This window comes from Podarcis vaucheri, assembly GCF_965113315.1.
Source record: "Podarcis vaucheri genome assembly, chromosome: 9".
In the NCBI taxonomy this organism is placed as follows: domain Eukaryota; kingdom Metazoa; phylum Chordata; class Lepidosauria; order Squamata; family Lacertidae; genus Podarcis; species Podarcis vaucheri.
In genome coordinates, this window is record NC_138767.1 from 75,929,092 (window position 1) to 75,945,852 (window position 16,761).

The following is a 16,761-nucleotide window of genomic DNA, read 5'->3' on the forward strand; positions in this document are numbered from 1 at the left end:
TCTCTCCATCCAGACTCAAGCTGCATATATGTCTAAATGAACCATAGATCATAAAGATGCCACAGACGTCTGTGTCTTATTGTCCTAAAGTAAACACAGTCCCTGGGAAGACTGATACCCCTGGACTTTTGCACCACGCAAAGATTTGTGAGGAAGGGGTGCCATATAACAAGATGTTTCATTGACAAACTGGCCACATTTCCTAGATCTGAGAACGTAAGAGGAACCTGCTGGATCAGGCCACCGGCCCATCTGGTCCAGTGCTCAAACAGGATCCGATCACAAGGGTCCTCCTCCCTTCTGTGGTTTCCAGAAAACACACTGTGACATTCAGCTATGGAGACAGCATAGCCATTGTGGCTAGGTAAAGGTAAAGGGACCCCTGACCATTAGGTCCAGTTGTGGCCGATTCTGGGGTTGCGGCGCTCAACTCGTTTTACTGGCCGAGGGAGCCGGCGTACAGCTTCCGGGTCATGTGGCCAGGGTGACTAAGCCACTTCTGGCGAACCAGAGCAGCCCACGGAAACACCGTTTACCTTCCCACCAGAGTGGTACCTATTTATCTACTTGCACTTTGATGTGCTGTCAAACTGCCAGGTTGGCAGGAGCAGGGACTGAGAAACGGGAGCTCACCCCATTGCGGGGATTCGAACCGCCAACCTTCAGATCGGCAAGTCCTAGGCTCTGTGGTTTAACCCACAGCGCCACCCACGTCCCTTTACCATTGTGGCTAGTAGTTGCCAATAACTGTTTGATCCGTTTTGGGGTGGCCACATGTCCTGATTTACAGAGGACCATCCTAGTCCGTTTGAAGGCTTCCTCTAACTGAAGGGCTGTCTGATTCACGCCCAATTCAGTGATACAGATCCATAAGAAAATAAAGCAAGGGCCTTGGAGAGGCCCAACTGCAGTTTGCCCCTGGAAGGCAGTCTGGGCAGACAGGCAGCTCCCCGTCTCGCTCCCTGGGGCAAGAGGGCTTGTATTTAAATCTACTTAATTCTGAAGCTGCATTTATACATCAAAGCAGATGCAAATTCTATGCCAATCTCCCTCCTCTTTTTTAAGGCAGCGTGTTTAAAGTAGCTACCCTTCTCTAGCAGAAAAGTTTTCCAGGAGTATTTCATATGAATTAAGTAACCCCCAAAGAGTATTTTGTTGGCGTTCAAATGATAACAGCCATTGCAGTAAGTTCCAGGGTAGGTACGTAGGTAGGTTGGTAGGTATACAAAATCAACATATCTACAGAAATGTACGAAGGACCAGGATGCAGCTCAAGAATCAACACCTCACCCTTTAAAAACAAAAGAAAACTCTCACACACTCCTCCTTCCTGCAAATAATAATAATAATAATAATAATAATAATAATAATAATAATAATAATAATAATTTATTTATACCCCGCCCATCTGGCTGGGCTTCCCCAGCCACTCTGGGCGGCTTCCAAAAGAATATTAAAATACTATAATACAGCAAACATTAAAAGCTTCCCGAAACAGGGCTGCCTTCAGATGTCTTCTAAAAGCCTGGTAGTTGTTGTTCTCTTTGACATCTGGTGGGAGGGTGTTCCACAGGGCGGGCGCCACTACCGAGAAGTCCCTCTGCCTGGTTCCCTGTAACTTGGCTTCTCACAGTGAGGGAACTGCCAGAAGGCCCTCGGTGCTGGACCTCAGTGTCCGGGTAGAACGATGGGGGTGGAGACGCTCCTTCAGATATACAAAGAGCTCACAATCACTTAATGCCCCCCCTCTACTTTATCCTACAATAACCCTGCAAGGTAGGTGGGACTACTTCTGCACTCCACCCCAAGGAAAGCTGAGTCTTGTTCTCCCCTGCCTACATACCAACTAGTTCCCATTCCAGGATGCGGACGGGGGGATTTGGCAAAGTGTCTCAGAAGGCAAACTGACCCGCTTTGGAAGAGCTAAAGGCAGCTGCAAACGTGCGAGGGATTATTAAGGCAAGATGCATGGCTATTCAGTTCCAGTAGCACCTGTTGCAACTGAAAGGTGGACCTGGGGCTTTGTGTACACACAGGACAGCTTTGTTCTCCTGGTCTGGCTACATGGTGCTTTGCAGACTTACTTAATACAGATCAAGCCACACTCTTCTGTGCCCAAATTCTCTATCCTTTACCCTCACCCCACTCTCTCTTTCCCCCTCTCTCCAGGGAAACAACCTGAGGAAAAAATTTGCTGCCGGCAAATTAAAGAGAGGCAGAAAGAAGAATCCAATTCATGCATGGATTTTTATTTTCTTCTTCAGATGGAAGCATCCTGCTGGTACCTGTTTGCCATCTGAGTTGGGGGGCCCCAGAAACAGCTTTTACATCTCAGTGAAGACAGGGTCTCAGACTCACCACGGCTATGTGCCAGCAATTCCAAGGGAGGGCCAGAAATTAACAGATGCGTTCAATCAGATATATTATACTTCCATAAGTAAAAAGGTAAAGGGACCCCTGACCATTAGGTCCAGTCGTGGTTGACTCTGGGGTTGCGGCGCTCATCTCGCTTTATTGGCCGAGGGAGCCGGCGTACAGCTTCCGGGTCATGTGGCCAGCATGACTAAGCCGCTTCTGGCGAACCAGAGCAGCGCACGGAAATGCCGTTTACCTTCCTGCCAGAGTGGTACCTATTTATCTACTTGTACTTTGACGTGCTTTCAAACTGCTAGGTTGGCAGGAGCAGGGACCGAGCAACGGGAGCTCACCCCGCCATGAGGATTCGAAACGCCAATCTTCTGATCGGCAAGCCCTAGGCTCTGTGGTTTAACCCACAGCGCCACCCACGTCCCTCCATAAGTACTGACTGTAACCAAATGTTTGTTCTGAGTACCCAGCAGCAGTTTGAGAATCTAGGAAGTTCTAGCTTTCATCTGCAACTGGCTGCACATAAGTTTGAGCATTTTGAGCTGTTGTGGTGTTGTGGTAGCACCACAAATCCGCACGGTAGCCTGAAAACTAGACCTGAAGTGGGAAATAGATGGCCCTGCATTGTCCGGGCTGACTGGAGTGCCTAAAAAATACAGCCATGTGGGAAGTTGCCTGAAAGCAGTCAGACCATTTGTCCATCTGGCTCCATATTTCCCACCAAATGCAGTTTCAGACAGCAGTCTCTCCTGTCTGGGACCTTCTGGGACCTTCTGTTCTCTGCCACCAAGCTATGGCCCTTCTCAGATCTCATATGAGGCAAGTTCAGGTAGAGAGTGAAGAGATGACTCACAGGCCCCATCCACCATTTAACTAGACTGCAAAAATCCAATATATTCCAAACTATCACTTCTCCATTTAACATAAAAGGATGCTCTGCATCTATGCTTAAACTAGAGGCAGCTAACCTGCAGCCCTCCAGATGCTGAGTGTTATGTACTGAGTTGAATAGGATCCAAACTGCAGCAGTCTGATTGGTCCTAGAACAATAGGATCCAAAATGCAGCAGTCTGATTGGTCCTAGAACAATAGGATCCAAAATGCAGCAGTCTGATTGGTCCTAGAACAATGCAGCAGTATGATTGGTTGGCAGGAACCACCCAATCCTGCTCCAGATAGAAGTGAATCCACAACCTGATTGGCTTACAGTAGAATTCTGGAATTCGCCAGTCATGTGCAGCCCATTGTGTAAATAATGTATATAAAGCAGATACTGTGAGGGGACATTCATTCATTCCTCCTCACCACTATGAGCTGAATAAAGAGCATGAAATCACTTTGCGACTCTGAGTGTATTTCACTGAGTGATTCTAACTCATTCCTGACAAATGGTTGGAGGGCCGCAGGTAAACCAAACTCTTGATTTAAACAGCTTTCTTCCCTGTGACTGAGATGTTTTCAAGAGTCTAACAAATGGGGTGGGGGGCAAAGAACAGTGGCTTATATGAGACCCAAACGAACAAGCATTATGCCCTGCTGGGTTCATGAAGACTGATCAAGAATTGCTTGAAGATGAAAGCATCACCACCAGTGGAGTCTTCCTGGCATCTTCTCCTGCTGAACAGCTGAAAGGTGGGCAGGATGAACAAGCCTAGTTGAATCAGTGGCTCCCAAAGCCATTGGATGACTGAACAGGGCTGCAAAGCCTTGCCAGCCTAACACCTTGCTCGCCTGACCCAGATTAAGAGCAGTTGGTGTGATGCTCTCCAGATGTTCAGTTCCAACGCCCATCAGCCCGGCAAGGACAGCCAATGGTCAGGGATTATGTTGCAGTTGCAGTCCAATTACATCTGGAGGTCATCACGCTGCCCCCAACCTCAGTAAAAGGAGGGTGTCACCATCAAAATGATTAAATAATGAATCATATTGCAAACAGCAGTTTTGCAGCCTGTCTGAGTCTGGGAATCTTCCTGTTAAGAGCATGTTGTTGCAATAGGGCCCTATCTCTGTGTTCTTGTGGTATTGGAGCCTTGGCCATTATCTGCTGCTATTTCCTCATGTCAAAAAGGCCTTGTCCCTTATCTCACTGCTCCCGGGAGCTGGGGCTGGGGGTGGAGAAGCATGGCATCAGCTTCCCCGGCAGAGAAGAAGGGGTGAGGGAAGATCTACATCAGGAACAAGGGGGGGAAAGAAGAATCAACATGGGGATCTGCTGCCTTGGTGAATTATGGTGCCTGAGGCAGTTGCCTCACCTTGCCACATGGGTGGGCCGGCCCTGTTGGTGGCAGAGCTCATGCTTTACGCACAGATGGATGGAGGCTCAATCTCTGGCATCTCCAGGTAGGACTGGTGTTATGTACTGAGTTGAATAGGATCCAAAATGCAGCAGTCTGATTGGTCCTAGAAAAATAGGATCCAAAATGCAGCAATCTGATTGGTCCTAGAAAAATAGGATCCAAAATGCAGCAATCTGATTGGTCCTAGAACAATAGGATTCAGAATGCAGCAGTCTGATTGGTCCTAGAACAATGCAGCAGTATGATTGGTCCGCAGGAGCCACCTAATCCAGCTCCAGGTGGAAGTGAATCCACAACCTGATTGGCCTACAGGAGAATCCCGGAATTAGCCAATCACATACAGCCCATTGTGTAAATAATGTATATAAAACAGATATTGTGGGGGAACTTCCATTCCTCCTCACCACTATGAGCTGAATAAAGAGCATGAAATCCACTTTCGACTCCGAGTATATTTCAGCTGGGAAAGAAGGAAGCCTGAAATTCTGACAGAGCAGAGGCCCAAAGGCCAAACAACATTTCAGGGGGCCCAGGCCAGAAGTAGTAGAAGCAAAAGACAGCACTTCTTCAAGCAGTGCATAGTTAAGCTATGGAACTAGGCAGTGATGGGCACCAACCTAGATGGCTTTAAAAGACAATTGGACAAATGAATGGAGAAGAGGGCTATGGATGACTCCCATCCACAATGGCCATGCTCTATCTTTGCAGTGGGAGGCAGCAATGCGTCTGAATTCCACCGGTGGGGAGTGGTTCTTGCATTTGGGTCCTGCTGGCTGGTTTCCCACAGCCACTCTGAGAACAGGGATAGCCGGCCAAGCAAAAAGGCCCAATTCCTCCTCACCCCCTCAGAACTGCATCGTCCTATTATGGCAGATGGAGATGATAGACTATATGGAACTTGCCAAACTGACTGGGAGAATCCGAGACCAGAGAGAAGAGACGCTGGAAGAAGATTGGAAGAAGTTTAAAGAATATCTGAAAAAATATGTTAATATTTAAATTTTGGAAGATAGTGCATTTTAAAATAGTATTATTTGTAAGTGATAAAATGTGAAGATTTTTATGGTAAAAGTAAGCATGATAAAAAAATGGTTAAAAATTATGATAGATGTAAACTGCTAAAGATGAGGTAAAATGAAAATCAGATGGGGGGACTCGGGGAAGCTCATCTAACAATGTTTAGAAAAAATAAGACAATAATTTGTTTGTATTGTTTGTTTTTCTGTTTGTGTTGTTTAGTTGTGTTATAAAATGAATAAAAAATTTTTGAAAAAAAAGAGAGAACTGCATCGTCATATTGGGAAAAGGTTTACCTGTTGGACTGCGGCTTGCCATCCACATTGCAGAGGAAAAGTCTTGCCATAACCTGCCCATTCAAATCAACCATCTCTGCATAATCTCGTTGTTGTGGTCAGAGAGATTAGTGCAGCCCTCACTGTTTATTTAGCAAAAATTCATCAATGGCTGTGAGCTGACCTCGGTTATGCGCCCCTCAAGCCAAGGATAGGTAACTATACAGATAGGTAACTATACAACCGTAAGAAGACATCTGAAGCAGTGTTGCCATATGTCCAGAATTTCCTGGACATATCTGGCAATCGGCTGTCGGAAACAGTGTGTGAGCGTAAATCGCTGACATCCAGGAAAATCCGCATGTATGGCAACCTATGTCGGCAGTGTTGTTTTTGGCGATTTCCCTTAAAAATAGCTCAACAACTTTCCCAAAAGAATCTCAACAACTTTTCTGTCTGGATTTTCACTCTATTGGATTTTCACCTATCCGAAGGCAGCCCTGTATAAAGAGGTCTTCTAAATGGTTTTTCTTGTGTATGTGTGTGTGTGTGTATTTTGGAAGCTGCCCAGAGTGGCTGGGGCAACCAGCCCCAGATGGGTGGGGTGTAAATAATAATAATAATAATAATAATAATAATAATAATAATAATAATAAATTTATTATTTATACCCCGCCCATCTGGCTGGGCCTCCCCAGCCACTCTGGGCGGCTTCCATAGAAACCAAAAATACACTAAAATATCACACGTTAAAAACTTCCCTGAAGTTAAGATGTCTCCTGAATGTCAGGTAGTTGTTTATCGCTTTGACATCTGCTGGAAGGGCGTTCCACAGGGAGGGCGCCACTACCGAGAAGGCCCTCTGCCTGGTTCCCTGTAACTTGGCTTCTCGCAATGAGGGAACCGCCAGAAGGCCCTCGGCGCTGGACCTCAGCGTCCGGGCAGAACGATGGGGGTGGAGACGCTCCTTCAGGTATACTGGACCGAGGCTGTTTAGGGCTTTAAAGGTCAGCACCGACACTTTGAATTGTGCTCGGAAACGTACTGGGAGCCAATGTAGGTCTTTCAAGACCAGTGTTATATGGTCTCGGTGGCCGCCCCCAGTCACCAGTCTAGCTGCCGCATTCTGGATTAGTTGTAGTTTCCGAGTAACCTTCAAAGGTAGCCCCACGTAGAGCGCATTGCAGTAGTCCAAGCGGGGGATAACCAGAGCATGCACCACTCTGGTGAGGCAGTCCGCGGGCAGATAGGGTCTCAGCCTACGTACCAGATGGAGCTGGTAAACAGCAGCCCTGGACACAGATTTGACCTGTGCCTCCATGGACAGCTGTGAGTCCAAAATGACTCCCAGACTGCGCACCTGGTCCTTCAGAGGCACAGTTACCCCATTCAGGACCAGGGAATCCTCCACACCTGCCCGCCTCCTGTTCCCCAAAAACAGTACTTCTGTCTTGTCAGGATTCAACCTCAATCTGTTAGCCGCCATCCATCCTCCAACCGCCTCCAGACACTCACACAGGAGCTTCACCGCCTTCACTGGTTCTGATTTGAAAGAGAGGTAGAGCTGGGTATCATCTGCATACTGATGAACACCCAGCCCAAACCTCCTGATGATCTCTCCCAGCGGCTGCATGTAAATGTTGAAAAGCATGGGGGAGAGGACAGAACCCTGAGGCACCCCACAAGTGAGAGCCCAGGGGTCTGAACACTCATCCCCCCCCCCACTTTCTGAACACGACCCGGGGGAAGGAGCGAAACCACCGTATGACAGTGCCCTCAGCTCCCAGCCCCTCAATAATAAAAATATTATTAGTAGTAATATTAGTAGTATTATTGTTAGTATTAGTATGGAATAAGGGTAAAGGGATCCCTGACCATTAGGTCCAGTCGTGGCCGACTCTGGGGTTGCGGTGCTCATCTCGCTTTATTGGTCGAGGGAGCCTGCATACAGCTTCCGGGTCATGTGGCCAGCATGACTAAGCCGCTTCTGGCGAACCAGAGCAGCGCATGGAAATGCCATTTACCTTCTTGCCAGAGCGGTACCTATTTATCTACTTGCACTTTGGTGTGCTTTCGAACTGCTAGGTTGGCAGGAGCAGGGACCGAGCAATGGGAGCTCACCCCATTGTGGGGATTCGAACCACCAACCTTCTGATCAGCAAGTCCTAGGCTCTGTGGTTTAACCCACAGCGCCACTCACGTCCCATTATTATGGAATAGGATGCCCTTATTTTCATCAGAGACATGTTGGAGGCTTTGCATCAAGGCTTAGAGTGTTTAACCTCTGGGTGCAGAGGGAAGGCCTGGAATATGCTTAGGGTACATCAAAGGAATGGACAGGGTGGGTGATGAAGGCTGGTTCACTAATCTTCAGGGGGCCCCCACCAAGAGGAGAGGTCAACCAAACAAGAATCACAGCCTTCCCACAGTGATTCAGGTTTAATCTCTGCTTGGTGGGAGTCCTGTCCAGAGTAGGAAGAGAGTTTGGAGTTCAGTCCTTCCTGGACAAGAAGGTTGCTTAACAAAACCACGGCCACTGGCGAAGCCTGTCCGTGCTTCAACCCTGAACACACAATAATAATAATAATAAAGCTCTGGCTCCAGAGGGCCCAGAGTAAATGCAGAGTAACACGAGAGCGATAAAAATACAGATTTAGAATAGAATTAGATGAGACACCATCCACACAATTGCTAAATGCATGAATAGGTTTTTTGAAAGTAAATTGCAAATGTGGAGCATTCAGCCTTTTGCTCTTACATCACCTAACAGTGATGTGCCCTGCCTTTGATGCTTGAGACTCACACTATTGTTTGACTGTAAATTATCTCAGTTGATTTTCTGTGGTTGTAAACAGCCCTGGGACCTTCAGGTGAAAGGGAAGAAATCTAACTGATAATAATAAAGTACTCCTTTCCCCATTCGCTCCAATAGAAGCTGCTGCAAATAGCAAGTGCAGGGGCCCAATATGGATCAGGACTACAACAGGGGCAACAAAGAGTTAAAGCCCCCAACCTCTCATGCCAAGGTTCGGATTCAGATCAGGCCCCCTTTGCATTGGGGCGGGGGTGGAAGCTTCCATTGGGATGAATGGGAAATGGAGGAAATCACGGTGACTGAGGAGCTCGTTTTATTTTAAAAAATACATTACAATATAATTTGTATCCACTTTGTATTGGTTAGCAAATCTGAAATACAAGCATCATAAACAATTCTTTTTTAAAACAAGAAAACAAGCCCATGTTAAAATCAGATGCTTCACCTGTTTTGAAGTCCTGCCAATGAACATGTCTTTGTTCAAGCGAAAGCTCCCCCAACTTTCCCATAAATATTCCTGAATGCCTTTGAAACTTTACTCTGGAGAGTAGTCATATTGATAATGACAGCGTGGGGTTAAGTGGAAATTGGCAGAGCTCAGAACAAAGCATCCAATTTTTAATGTGTTTGAAGATTTAAATTCCAGCAACTACACGTAAATCCCAGCAAATGCGTAAGAGAAAAACTCAGGAACTCCAGAAATTAAATTGTACTGAACAGAAAAAGTTACAATTCTTGTTTTATTCTCTCTCTCTCTCTCTCTCTCTCTCTCTCTCTCACACACACACACACACACAGAGAGAGAGAGAGAGAGAGAGAGAGAGAGAGAGAGAGAGAGAGAGAGAGAGAGACTTCTTAACAGGAAAGAATTCATATAATACTTCCTGGTTCTAATTAAGACAAAATCTAAAGAGGATTTGAAAACAAAACTTTTGTACTTTGGATCACCAGGAACGCTGCTTTCATAAGAAAGCAGCCAGCTTTCTTTATACAACAATCCCCACAGGTTGAATAATTGGGGATTTTAAACGTTACTGTTCAGTACGGTGGTTACATAGAACTTTTTTTGCGGCTTTTTAAAAAGGCTAACCGTTTAACACATGGCCAGCCCAAAGTTCATTGGTAAAGGAAATAAGATGGTTTGAAGGCACAGCAGGTAAAACAGAATATTACCTTGTTTGCAATCAAGATCTCCAAAGGCAGGCTAGCAGAGAGAGAAGGCTAACTTCTCCCCAGTAGGTAGACAAAACAACTTGATGAGAGGAGTCCAGATTGTTCAAAGACATGCAAAATCTGCTGATTTCCCCCTTCCTCCCCAGAGGTGCCCCCTTGGAACCTGTTTTCCTTAAGAGCTCAATGCCTGGGGTTCAGCCTTGAGAGGCAAGGGAACTCTGCAAAGCCCAGCTGAGCCCAGGTCTCCCCTCATCTGACCAGGGGATCCCGGGAGAGATGCAGCCCCAGGGAAGCACACTTGGGAGGCAAAGTTCAGCTGGCGGGCAGAGAGTGAAGGATCTCCTCCAGGCAAAGAACTTTATCCCCTTCACGGCTAAAAGGGCTTGGCTGGGGGCCAGCCCAGGGATCAGAAAATTGAAAACAAGCAGCCCTGTGATTCTCCTCCTCCACGGCTGGTCTAGGAAGGCAGCAGAGAAGCCCTTCTGCCCACAAGGATTTTGTCCATCCCTCTGTTCTATTCTTAATCCCTCTGGCCTAAAAGTGTTGTGAGTGTGGAGGGAGTTATTCATTCACTTATTTATTTACTGCGTTTATAGTCCATCTCTTCCTTCATGGTCCTCCTTCTCCTCATTTAATCTGCACAACAACTCTGTGAGGTGGGTTAGGCTGAGAAAAGACAGTGATTTATACCACTATTAGCATATAAACGAGAGACGTGGGTGGAGCTGTGGGTTAAATCACAGAGCCTAGGACTTGCCGATCAGAAGCTTTGCGGTTTGAATCCCTGCGACAGGGTGAGCTCCCGTTGCTCGGTCCCTGCTCCTGCCAACCTAGCAGTTCGAAAGCATGTCAAAGTGCAAGTAGATAAATAGGTACCACTCCGGCGGGAAGGTAAATGGCATTTCCGTGCACTGCTCTGGTTCACCAGAAGCGGCTTAGTCATGCTGGCCACATGACCTGGAAGCTGTCTGCAGACAAACGCCGGCTCCCTCGGCCAGTAAAGCGAGATGAGCACCGCAACCCCAGAGCCATTCGCGACTGGACTTAACTGTCAGGGGTCCTTAACCTTTACCTTTAACATAGTAACTTTAACATAAGTAGCACCTTTAACATAGTAAATTCAAAGGCACCCGGATTTGGTCCATGACTTCCCATTTAAGGACCTTCGCCAAGAAGGGGAGATGGGCAATTGGCTGGTAATTGCTTAGATTTTTCCAAATCCGGGGTGGTTTCTTACCACTGCCTCAAGCAGACAGGGACCACCCTCTCTCGCAGGCAGGTATTAACCACCTCCCTGGCCCAGCTGGCTGTCCCCTCCGTCCTAGTTTTTATCAGCCAAGAGGGACAAGGGTCCAGAATACAAGTGGTCGCCCTGACTGATCTGAGCACCTTGTCCACATCCTTGAGCCCTTCTAATTGGGTACCACAGTTTCAGAATCATAGAATCATAGAATCATAGAATCATAGAATCATAGAATCATAGAATCATAGAGTTGGAAGAGACCACAAGGGCCATCAAGTCCAACCCCCTGCCAAGCAGGAAACACCATCAGAGCACTCCTGACATATGGTTGTCAAGCCTCTGCTTAAAGACCTCCAAAGCAGGAGACTCCACCACACTCCTTGGCAGCAAATTCCACTGTCAAACAGCTCTTACTGTCAGGAAGTTCTTCCTAATGTTTAGGTGGAATCTTCTTTCTTGTAGTTTGGATCCATTGCTCCGTGTCCGCTTCTCTGGAGCAGCAGAAAACAACCTTTCTCCCTCCTCTATGTGACATCCTTTTATATATTTGAACATGGCTATCATATCACCCCTTAACCTCCTCTTCTCCAGGCTAAACATGCCCAGCTCCCTTAGCCGTTCCTCATAAGGCATCATTTCCAGGCCTTTGACCATTTTGGTTGCCCTCCTCTGGACACGTTCCAGTTTGTCAGTGTCCTTCTTGAACTGTGGTGCCCGGAACTGGACACAGTACTCCAGGTGAGGTCTGATCAGAGCAGAATACAGTGGCACTATTACTTCCCTTGATCTAGATGCTATACTCCTATTGATGCAGCCCAGAATTGCATTGGCTTTTTTAGCTGCCGCGTCACACTGTTGGCTCATGTCAAGTTTGTGGTCAACCAAGACTCCTAGATCCTTTTCACATGTACTGCTCTCAAGCCAGGTGTCCCCCATCTTGTATTTGTGCCTCTCATTTTTTTTGCCCAAGAAGGATATAGACAAACAGGACTCTCCAGGTTAGAGGAGGGGCTGGCACACGACCCAGAGCTGTGGGCCCCTTATCTGGCCTGCCCACCTCCCACGCCTTAACTCCCCCTACCCTGAAGCGTTGCAATTAGGACCCCTCTCCTCTCCTCAGCTCTTCTCCTCCCAGACACATATCCCCTCTCTCAATAAAAAACGACAGCAGCAAAATACCCATGCAAATTAAAATAGCAAATTACAATAGTGTTAAGCTTTAACACTGAGTGGGTTCTCTGGCTTTCTACATAATGTAAGAATGAAATAAAGTTATGAGCCGTACTAGATTTAGTAGCTGCTCTGTGTGTACACTGATTTTTTAAATCTTGGATATCTCGCTGACCCCACCCTTGCTTGCTACGCACGACAACCATTGTTTACCTGAAGGCAAGCGACACTTCTGCACTGAGTTGCCAAGGCTCCATCCAAACAAACTTCTCTCTGCCATCTCCCACCTAAGAAATTTGTTGGACAGGTGTCTTCTTTTCAGTGGCTCCAATTGCAGAGAGCTTTTCACGGCTGCTGAAGGAGCAACTGCTTTCTTAAACTGCTCCCCAGACAGGGGTGGCATTGTGGTTTTTCTTTTCCCTGAATGCACAAGTTTTTGGTGAATGGGCTGTGGATGCAGCGTGGAGCATGAAGCACATGGAGAAGGAAACCGGGTGTTTTGGAGGAAATGTTGGGCCCTGTTTGAGGCAATAGAGGAAATCTGCTTTGGAGAAAGCCCCTTTCGCCGAGCTGTGGCAGCCCTTGCTGATGGTATCTGCCCCACATGAGACAACAGCAGCTCCTCAATGACGGTGCCGTCTACATGGTCAAAGGAAGGACTGATCCATGGAGGATCACGGAGGCAGAATTATTAGTGGGCCATATCCAAGCGACCGCTAGCAGTCTCTGGATTCCTCACGGCCACGCTGACATTTTCCGTCCTGCGGCTTTGGCGAGCCATGGCTGGCAAGGCAGCGGAGCCCCGCGTCCCTGTGACTTTGCAGAAGTCGCGGCTGAAGGCCGAGGAGAAGGTCCTAGACTTGGACTTTGAGCTGGTGAGCGTGCAGTTCAATGAGGCCGGGAGGTACGCTCTGAGGCTCACGGTAGAGAATCCACTGCTGGAGGGATCTGGCGCTGGGGTGCAACTGCGGGTGAACGAGGGGGACCCCCTTTACACCAACACGGCCACGACCGACATTGTCGAGCAAAGCAACCTGAATGAAGTCTATGCGTTTGAGAAGAGGCAGTTCCTTTTTACCTTGCCCAGAGGTAAGAAGTCAGGGTGGATGGGAAGCAGGAAGAACATGGATGAGTCCTTCGCCACCTAGGAGAGATCAGGAGGATCAGATCTCACCCTAACCCAATGCCAGAGTAGTGAGATTCCTGCACGGGCAGGGGGTGGACTAGACGACCTTTGATGTCCCTTTTAAACATTTACTCATTTAGTAAAATTTATACAAAGCAGTTTACAAAAAAGATAAAGCACTGAAATTATCACTACGAAAATATAATGATGGTTTAAGATGATTGAAAAGTTAAAATAGACTAGAAACAGATTTGGGTGGAATCTAGACACATAAAAACGTTGCAAAATTGCTTTTTTTTAAAAAAAAGGTTAGGAAAAAATATATTGAATTTGCCATAGCTCACCATTGCCACCTAGTGTCATATTTACACAATGCGCTTTACAACACACTTCAAATGTTTTATTTGCAGCTGTATTGCTGAGTCTTAAGACTCGTGTCAACTTTCTAAACATCTGAACAGCCTTGCCTGGATAAAAAATGTTTTTAGGAGGCGCCTGCCTGATATCCGTAGGCAGTGCTTTCCCCCCCCCCCAAAAATATGTTCAGGGGTACTCTCATTTTCTTACTCATATTGAAGTACTGCCCCTCAATGAGGCCAAGCTTAGATTCACAAAATGTTTAGGGGTATGCGTCCCCTTGCGTCCCCCCAGGAAAAAAGCCCTGTCCGTCTCCACCTCCATCGTTCCGCCCAGACCCTGAGGTCCGGCCCCGAGGGCCTTCCGGCGGTTCCCTCCCTGCGAGAAGCCAAGTTACAGGGAACCAGGCTAAGGTCTTCTCGGTAGTGGCTCCCGCCCTGTGGAACACCCTCCCACCAGATGTCAAAGAGAAAAATAACTACCAAACTTTTAGAAGACATCTGAAAGCAGCCCTGTTTAGGGAAGCTTTTAATGTTTAATAGGTTATTGTATTTTAGTGTTCTGTTGGAAGCCGCCCCAAGTGGCTGGGGAAACCCAGCCAGATGGGCGAGATATAAATAAATTATTATTATTATTATTATTATTATTATTATTATTATTATTATTATATTTGATAGGGGCAGTGAGTGGGGTGAGTCTGCTGCACTATTTTTTGGAGGTACAGTGGTGCCTCGCAAGACGAAAATAATCCGTTCCGCGAGTCTCTTCATCTAGCGGTTTTTTCGTCTTGCAAAGCAACCCTATTAGCGGCTTAGCGGATTAGCGCTATTAGCGGTTTAGCGGATTAGCGGCTATTAAAGGCTTAGCAGCTAAAAGGCTATTAGCGGCTTAGCGGCTTAGAAAAAGGGGGGGCGGAAAAAAATCGGAACACTCGCAAGACGTTTCCGTCTTGCGAAGCAAGCCCATAGGGAAATTTGTCTTGTGAAGCAGCTCAAAAATGGAAAACCCTTTCGTCTAGCGGGTTTTCCGTCTTGCGAGGCATTTGTCTTGCGGGGCACCACTGTAAGGGGTTGGATTCGCTATGGATGGCTTGCATGTTACCTCAATTTAACAGCTGTTTGCGCTGGGCTCTCCCCTTTCCACCCACCCAGGCTTCTGCAAAAATGACAAAAACCACGACGCCCGGCTGCGAATAGAAGCTCTGCGCCTTCGCGGTTCCTCGCTGAGGACCAGTGTCCGGGCCGGGGAAGCTTTCTTCGCCATCTACCCCCGCACCAACCAGCCCCGGATGAATCTCTTTGCCAGCAGAGACGAGGACCTGTACCGCTATGGTGACATCATGGTGTTGCTGCGGGTGGGCAGCGATGACCTGGCCATGCATTGTGGGAGGCTGGCCTACGCGGTGTCGTTCCATGAGCACCGGCCTGTGGCCAAGAAACAGGCACCCACCAGTCCTCTGCCACCCCCCAGGCTGAAGGAGAGGAGCCTGCCGGCTGGGACCAGCTCCCCAACACCTTCCCAGTCGCTGCTGGTCCCACAGCAGATTCACTCTGCACCTGAGCCACACCCTTGGCCCACTGAGGAGTCCTGCACACCAGGGGTAGGAAATGTCAGAGCAAGGGCCAGGTCTGCTTCTGCGCTGCAATTTGTTGCGACGGAGGGAGCAATCCACGTGAAAAGAAAATAATGACCCGCAGCTTGCCATCACGCTTTCTAGTGTGTTATTTGTATATTGCAATTGTTTATCTTGAAACCAATAGAAGAGTCTTTCTGGCTCCTGCAGGGCTAATAAATTTGTACAGAGCCTAGGATTTGCTGATCAGAAGGTTGGCAGTTCGAATCCCCATGAATAAACCATGAATAACATTCCCCTTTTCAAACTTGCAGCGGATGCGTTTGCTCAGGCTCACTGAAGTTCTGGTATTTCCCCCTTAATCCCTCATAAAAGATAAGACACGACACAGTCTTCTATAAAAGTATAAAAAGAGTTTACTCACATATCATTCTGTTCACAATAGGATCCCAGAAGGCAGACTTAGCTTAGAAAAGTAACATATATCTAGAAACTATCTCATAAGAAGACAGTCCCTTGGTCCTCTCTTGGCTGGAAGCATCTTTGGCTAAGCAGATGTTGCTTCTTCAATGCATGTAGTCAAAAAAGAGAGAGATGGCTGCCCTGCCCTGTGCTTTTGTCATTACCTGCACAGGTGAGGCCACGCCCACCTCTAGTCACGTGCAGAGGAAGTCTGTCCCAGCCCAGAATGTTGAATGTTCACTCTAGGAATGTTGTACTTGACTGCTCTTGTGTTTCACATCCCACAGATGTGATGTGTGTGTGTGTTACAGAAGTTGGCCGCCACCCCTAGTCTCTGCCGAGTGGTAGCAAAATTCCACGGGGTTCCAGGTACTCACCCAGGGTTTGTGCCCCTTTGGAGAATTGAAGATGTAGAAATGTAATCCATCCACCCATCAAGGAAGCATGACTCCTGTGCTTTCTCTTCCCTTCAGCTGCTGCCCAGCCTACTTGAGCCTCAAAAGGAAGCATCTCCTAGAGCCATTAAAGAGTTTTCTGATGAACAGCCATCATCATCTCTGCCATCCTCTTCCACCTCCTCCTCACCAGCCTCACCAAGGCGATTGCCAAGTGATGCCAGACTCTGCCTCCCTTCGCCAGGATACAGCCCTGAGCTGCTTTTTGAGAATATATTTTCAGGGGTGCTGGTAAGTCAATGACTTTTGGTCTGTTCTGGGAATGGCAGACCTGTGGCCCTCCAGATACTGCTGAACTCCAGCTACTCTCAGCCCCCAGCCATCATGGCCCACAGCCAGGGATGATGGGATGTGGAGCCCAGCAGCATCGGGGGTGGGACGCAGGTCTCTGTTCCTGGTCAATGTGGTGGGCAATACTTACAGCGACCTTA

General features: G+C 47.6%; 2 protein-coding genes across 2 annotated transcripts in view; one reads left to right on the forward strand and one right to left on the reverse strand.

Moving 5' to 3' along the window:
- Positions 1-10,354, reverse strand: part of STRA6 (signaling receptor and transporter of retinol STRA6) — a 58,479-nt gene extending 48,125 nt beyond the window's left edge. Inside the window, exon 1 of the mRNA XM_082237394.1 lies at positions 9,945-10,354. The gene's annotated coding sequence lies outside the window, so the exon portion shown is untranslated. The remainder of the gene's footprint in view (positions 1-9,944) is intronic.
- Positions 10,355-12,643: 2,289 nt separating this feature from the next.
- Positions 12,644-16,203, forward strand: LOC309540528 (coiled-coil domain-containing protein 33-like). The gene is made up of 3 exons (XM_082237468.1): positions 12,644-13,446; positions 14,992-15,440; positions 16,163-16,203. The coding sequence occupies exons 1-3, from the start codon at positions 13,137-13,139 to the stop codon at positions 16,166-16,168; spliced, it is 765 nt and encodes a 254-aa protein (XP_082093594.1). The 5' UTR covers positions 12,644-13,136; the 3' UTR covers positions 16,169-16,203.
- Positions 16,204-16,761: the final 558 nt, after the last annotated feature.

Coding starts and splice junctions, on each gene's coding strand:
- LOC309540528 (XM_082237468.1), top strand. CDS start 13,137: ATGGCTGGCAAGGCAGCGGAGCCCCGCGTCCCTGTGACTTTGCAGAAG. Junction 13,447..14,991: donor CCTTTTTACCTTGCCCAGAG/GTAAGAAGTCAG, acceptor CCACCCACCCAG/GCTTCTGCAAAAATGACAAA.